Source organism: Antrostomus carolinensis, unplaced genomic scaffold (genome assembly GCF_000700745.2).
Source record: "Antrostomus carolinensis isolate BGI_N321 unplaced genomic scaffold, ASM70074v2 scaffold13900, whole genome shotgun sequence".
Classification (NCBI taxonomy): Eukaryota; Metazoa; Chordata; class Aves; order Caprimulgiformes; family Caprimulgidae; genus Antrostomus; species Antrostomus carolinensis.
In genome coordinates this window covers 64,504-71,598 of record NW_010287835.1, presented here as the reverse complement: position 1 = coordinate 71,598, position 7,095 = coordinate 64,504, and the positions used below count along the sequence as shown (strand labels likewise).

General features: G+C 37.2%; 1 protein-coding gene across 2 annotated transcripts in view; it reads right to left on the bottom strand.

Annotated features, from left to right (window-relative positions):
- Positions 1 to 485: 485 nt before the first annotated feature.
- MSANTD1 (Myb/SANT DNA binding domain containing 1) overlaps positions 486 to 7,095 on the bottom strand; it is a 44,917-nt gene continuing 38,307 nt past the window's right edge. For both annotated transcript variants that reach the window (XM_029084105.1, XM_029084108.1), the window contains one exon: positions 486 to 1,545. In XM_029084105.1, the coding sequence (XP_028939938.1) occupies positions 1,305 to 1,545 (241 nt within the window). In that variant the 3' untranslated portion in view covers positions 486 to 1,304. The remainder of the gene's footprint in view (positions 1,546 to 7,095) is intronic.

Genomic DNA, 7,095 nt, shown 5'->3' with positions numbered 1-7,095 from the left:
TCTATACTTCCATATCTGAATCTAACCTTCAGTCTTGTAAACACAGTGAAAGCAGCAGAAATATGTTTTTCAAGGAGAACACAAAAAAGAAATGGTATGTAGGGAATTCAGCTGAATTTTTGAATTTATGTTAAAGGTCATTTCAATGTCATATTTAATTGAAGAACCAAACACTTGCTGGTACTTCACCTTAATGTCTTAATTACAAACCTTTGTGCCTCCAGCTCCCTCTCGTGGTGTATCAATGTTGAGCTGCCTTACAGCCCACACCTTCAAACTTCTAATTGCATACTGAAATTGTGCCACCAGCAAATACTACTGGAGAGGTGTCGAATGTTCTTCATTACCGCAGCCTCTGTATTTTGGACATCGATATAGGAGATCTGTACACTGCAATTAGGAATTAATAACCTTTGATCGTTATTATCTCTCCCAGTACTTTTCACTGTCCCAAAGCATACTATCTGCCCAGCAATAATAAATAAGTTTCTTCTTTTTCTTTATTTCATTTGATAGATTATATATATATATATATATGTATGTATATACACACAGTACAATATTTTTCTTTTGTGATAGAGAATAAATGAGAGTTTTCATTGCTGGTTGTTCATTAAGTCAACAGATTCCAGTTAATAATGAAAAAAATTAAACATTTAATATCAAAAGCAACTTCAAGTATCTTCTATACATTTTAGTATTAAGTATATAGTAAGGTGGTTTGAGGATTTTCTTTTTATATCAAAAGTGTATTTGAATAGACTATTTTTACCCTAATACTTTAGAGCACTATTCATATCAGGCATGGAGTTTAAAATTATGTATCTCATGGTCCCAACTAGCTCTTCACAAAAACCATAGGTCACTTGTACAATCACGGCATATGTTTCAAAACAGGGTTCAATCATCAGCAAAGTCAAGATGCAATTACCATATTTAGAAATGCACTATTTCTTTCTTCTACAACAGGTCAAGCTATAGTCCTTGATGTGAAGCAATATACAACACCACTGTTTGTAAAACAATACCTGACCTAGGCATAAATAGTACTGAAGTTCCCAGAGCTATTAATCTCTCAACCTTTCTGTATAAAAATAAGTCAACTGAGGCATATATTGCACTAATTTTATCATACTGGATACCTCTCACCCTGCATTATCTGTACTCTTTGCTTAACTAAAGATTACACTAAGGTTTTAATTTCCATGGAAAACCTGGGAATAGGGCAACAGACACACATATGGTGTGCAATAAAGGGATATCTAGAATATCAATAGTAATCTCAGAGGCATTCACAAAGGAAACTACACATTAGACTTGGAGATCATTTTCTCCAGTAGATTCATCATTCTCTCCTGTAACTGTAAGCTTTGAACTTGAATGATGTTTTGCTGATCCAGAATCCTGCGCACTTCTCTACAGGTTTCTTCCATAGCTCTACTCAACTTCTTTTGTTCTTCCAACATGGCCTCCATTAATTTTAGTTTCTTCTTTTGGAAGCTGCAGCTTTGCATTTTTCTTTTCTTAACTGGTCTTTCTTCAGCTCTGAAATGTGAATATTTGTTAACAATTAAACTCATATTTATAAAAAAACCACCCTATGTTAGAACTTAAAATTCTATACTACATTCTTGGCCAGGCTACAATCTATTTTTAACCCCCATCCCCTCCCCCCATGTTCTTTAATAAATTCCCTCTCACATTCATGCCAAAACATAAGTATTTACTGTATTATTGCATAGTGTTATATACTGTAGAAAAAATCTTTTTAAATCTCATTAGTTTTAATAAGAATTTCCCCTGCAGAATACCAGGAATATTTTTTTTAAAAATCTTGACATTTCTCACACATTGAATTTATAAACTGTATTGCTCATCTGACCATTAAAACTCCAATTCTAAAGCTGCAATAACCATCCCATCCAGAGAAAGTGCTGCATTCTTATGTGTGGTGGTAAGTTACAGCTTCTTTTTTAAAGCATCGCATCAGTAAGGCGGATCTCACTACAGCGTGCTAGTCTCAGAATCTGCCCTCGCACTACGACAGCAGTTGCACTGACCATTCATTTATATATTCCATCACAAAATATTATAAACCACATAAAAGTTTAGCAGGATACAGGTCACAGATTGATCACATTTCATATTTGCTTTTAGAAGCATTTGCTAGATGCACCTTAAGGTTTTTTTTGTTAAATTATTTGTCACAAACACAGGATACTATGGCTACCTTCTTCTCATATTTAGGTTAATGATAAGTTTTATCAAGTAGGATAGCTAAAAAAAAACAAACCACACTTCCCTTCAAACTCCTAAGAATTTAGCAAAAATTTCAAGCACACTATAACCCTCTGCCTATCACTTTGTTTTTCACCATAATATAAAGGCAAGACTCTGTATTTGATATAGTAATTAATTGCCATTTGGATTAAAAAGAAAGTTCTTCTGAAATTCAAAAAGAGTATTTGTAGCCCTTAGAGAACACTAGATTGCTGAATCCAAGACAGTCATGTTGGTGTTCCTCTGGCCAAATGTCTCTAAGCTCTCTCAGGGTATTAAAGTTAGACAAGCATGCATCAAATTGTACATCCAAACTTGTAGAACTGCCATGCGCAATTGGGGTGGTATTTTAAGAATTTCCTCAACACTGCATCATACTGAGTTTCTGTTTTGGAAGAAAGAGATAAACGTAGCAGTAAAGATGTGCTTGCAAGGTGTGCAGTTCATGTGGCCATCCTAACTTGGGGTGACAGTGCAACACATGAATTCAAAAGCAGCCTACAAGGCTTACAAGTCAGAACACAGACACAGAGGCCTGTTCCTCTCGGTCTAATCAAAGAAAGAAGCGTGCTGAATTGTGAAGGAGGAAGAAAGGCAAGTAGAAGGCACTCGTGCAAGTGAACTACACATCTCAAAAACCTCCAGCTACAGCTGAAGAACTGCTTTCCTAACTTAAAGTGACAGTCCACGTGTTCATTCACACTTTTTGTAACTCCAGACTGGAGTCCCCAACACCAAAGTTATCTGATGATGAGTCTTGAAGTCCCCTCACACAAACAGCCATCTCAGTCGTGTTCTGCCAAATGCAGTATGCTTTCTGGGTGACATGCAATAATGAGATAGCACAGTTGTGAGTAGTATGCAATGTCAACACCTTGAAGATTTCAAGACATCCTTCAGTAAAGATAACTTGAACTCTTGAGGAATGTGTTTTTATTAACGTGAAGAAGGGGAGTGGGGAGGGAGGTCACTCAGCTGTGGCAGATTTGTATCGTCATTTCATTCATGTTCTTATCCCACTTGACAGGCTTTGTGCAACAGTGACTGTGACATTCAGATCTCTCAGCAAGAGAAATAAACAGTCCTAAGCACCTGAAAGACTTAATGCAAATATAACAAAAACACACAAGTCCATTGACATTTAAGAGTGCAATGACCCAAAAAGGGTGAAGTCTATTAAAAGAAACAAGTGGATTAAATTAAATGCTATTAAAACCTTAGGAAAAAAAAATTTGAATTGATCTTGAGGGAAGGTGTTTGAGTACTGTTTAGTCATTTAAATGTGCTGTCTCCCTGTGCACAGGTAAGAAAGAACAACAATCTTCTTTTATAAATGTACACTAACATGGTGAACAAAGATGACTGGTTTTCAGATTATCCAAGAATTTAAAGTTGCTTGTGCAGTTCAAAGAGCTTTATCACCATTACACTGCCATGATGATGCTAAAGGAAAAGAGAAATCATCTTTATGCTAAACAAAACTTTGGAAGGCATACAAAATAAACTCACCCTTGCAGATTCTATATATCATATTTGATTTTGGAAATAAAATAAATGTGCATAAAATAAATACATGCAGCTCTGCTCAAACTGGGGGTCAAACTTGCAGCTGATCACTGAGATGATTATCACAGCCAGACAATCCTGCAAGAATGGGTCTTGGCTGACAGCAAATTCTGTTTGCCCCCATTAACTCTAAGGGCCAGAATGATTTGAAATGTGGTTCTCAAAGAGGTCAAGCAAGTGGAAAAGGTCTACAGCACAGTCTAAGGACAACACTGCACTCACATTCACAAAGAATGCTTTCTGGTAGGCAGAGCAAGAAACTTTCCAAAATGATGGTATTATTTTAGCCAAAGTCACCTTTTGAATTTAAACTTCTCTTCACAGAGGATTTAATTATTGAAAAGTCAATGGATCTGTATCCTCCAACCTATACAGTACTAGAAAGTAGCTATGGTAAGACTACTTGTCTGAAACAAGAACTGGCTCCTAGAGCCACAGGAGGGCCTGCGTCTTGTCAAAGTAAGCCCTGATGAGAATGATCCTTAATAAGAAATGGGAGAAAATCAGAGGCACGTCAATGGTACTGAGCTGCACTGAGTATTGTGTGACTTTCTTGGCAGTTGTGGCTGCCATTTGGTTTTTAATTTCAATCAGGACCCATGAAAAAACCCATGAAAAAAAGGAGGTGGAATTATTCCAATTAAAAGATCTAAAATGAACTTTATTTTTAAGAGAAGAAATAAAAATCTTTGAAGTGTTGTCCTAGAATCTGTACAGGATTTTATCTGGTTTTCAGTTAAACAAATACAGTCCATCAAGAACCTGTAAGACATAAAACCATACATCCAAGATAACAACTGTCTTGCTCAGCTCCAGAGAGGAAAGAGAAGCAAAATGTCTAGTGAGGATGGCAGCTCCTGGGAACTGTATCAGCAGTATCTGCAGCCTGCTAATAACTGAGAAAGTACCGCTGACAAGTGCTTGCTCAAAATCACGTTTCAGCACAGAGAAGTCCCCCAAAAAGCTAGGGCACAAGGATTCTTCAAGGTCTGCTAAGTAGTCTCTATGTTTGTTTATAATTAACAAACAAGATTTGGTAATTAAACAGCCTTAATTGAAAAGAAATACTCACTTCAGACACCCTTAGCTTTGGTGGTGTTCCAAAGCTCTTTTTCTCTCCAGCCATAGTGACTATCAGTGAGAAGGTTTTATGATCCCTCACAAGGTCATAGTAAGGACTTGGAATTTACAATCCCCTCTTCTTGAAGAATAGCTCTTGAAGGAGAGCACTTGAGAAGAGGTCTACAAAAGAATTTTACGAGTAAAGAACCCTCAGCAACATGAAACAATGTAAAATGTCCAGTGATGCCTGAAAGAGTTATTTAAATACTGAAGTGTGTCCTCAGACACTGAGCCATCTTTCCTGACAAGTTCTAGGTCTCCTAGGTAGCACACCAGAGAGACTTCTCCAGTGTCAGTAACTTTTTATAATAGAAAGTCAAGAGGGAAGCGGGGATAGGAATATGGGTCCAGCAATGAGTAACCCACCAGCACCAGTATCCTCAGGTAGTTTCAGCCAGGAGTATATCTAGTTTGGCAATCTCTAGCCTACTCTCTGCAGGTAGATTTTTGAATTCTGGAGGAAAGAGGGGTCTAGGAAATCCAGGACCGCAAATACAATCTGCTGATATTCTTGGGCCTCCAATGTCTACAACAGGGATCCTCCAAGAGAATTGGCACTGGTATTCCCCCTGACCACACAAATGAACTGTGGAAGAGCTCTGGCATTGGGACCGTGTTCCAAGCAGAACCTTGCAAAGCTATTTCCACACTACGCTCTAAAACAGACAGGCAGGGTTCAAATGAAGTAAACCAAGGGGGAAAAAAAAAAAAAGTTCCCTCTCATCTAGGAGGCTGAGCAGAAATGACAGTATGTATTGGGGACCAGGGGGAACAAAGCAAAATCTCCAGATATAATTAGGCAAGATATTAGGCAAGTCTCAAATGCATCTTCTGTCCGCCTATCTAAGATCAATTTAATTCACTGTTCAATTAAAAGTTCCTTGATTGATTGCCTACACTCAATAAGTCTCATTTCAGGCATGTCTGTGAATAATTAATGAAACAGGAGTTGAATACAAAGAGTAACTTGTCTACAAAAATGTGTTACCACCAAAAACAATTCTTCCTTTCCAACTGCTTAATGGCAAATGGGTTTCTAGTATCATTGGTTTCTGGAATTTATGGCTTTCGACTACTAACAGCTGTTTCTGGCTTGGTTGTGCTTTCTTAGCTATGTACAATTCTGAGTAGACTTCCATAACCCATATTTTAATGAAAAATAATTAACAATGATTTGGAAAGAAATAATATTAATATTAGAGATGTCACAAAGATCTTCAGAGTTGGAGGACTGAGAATCAGGCAACCTGGATCTTCTGGTAAACTAGGTTCATTCAAATACAGCCATATGCATTCAGGAATTAATTCTACACTTCATCCTTGAAGTAAAGTGTAGAAAAGAAACACAAAAATGGTTTGGAGCCTGGGCAAAGCATCTTGCTACGATAACAAGTCTGCATAATCAGTTAAGATGCACCACGTAATGCGCATAGCCTAAAGCTCAAACTTCTTTGTAGATGCTGCCCATTCAGATTTTAAATAGCCATGGCATAGTTTTAGAAAGATTAAAGGCTCTGCCAAAACTGTTATTTCCTAAATTAGCATCCTCACCAAGTTTTACTGCACTTCCATTAAACAATTCATACCTTGGTTAATTCACGTTACCCATTTCTTACTCTTGCTCTGTGTGTAAACCTTCTGTACCAAATTATTTCATCTACATTTAAAAACTAAAGAATATCAAAGATGGTATGATCATGGTACACAACTACCTTGAGGCAAAAAGTGAAAAATACTGAAAAGATCTCCAATATAGTGAAAAGAAAGATAAATAGAAGTAACATTTGAAAGTTTAATTCACTATATTCACATTAGAAACAAGACACTGGTTTAAGCAAGGGATTAATCATTGGAACAGATCCCTGTAGGGAAGAGTGAGTTCTCCATCTTCTGAATAGATCAGATCTAGAGTGGATATCTAGTAAAACACTTCCAAGAGTCAAATGAATCATAAAAACAAAGTGGGGGACAACAGAGACAGGGGTCTCCTGAGTGCAGTCGTCTTCTGCTGAAGGGAAGCATATCATAGAACCTCTTCCATAACATTTTGGGCTCCACAACAGAGTAACTGAATTCAAATACATGGATGGTATTTAACAAGTCAGACTAGATGCTATGGTGGTTTTA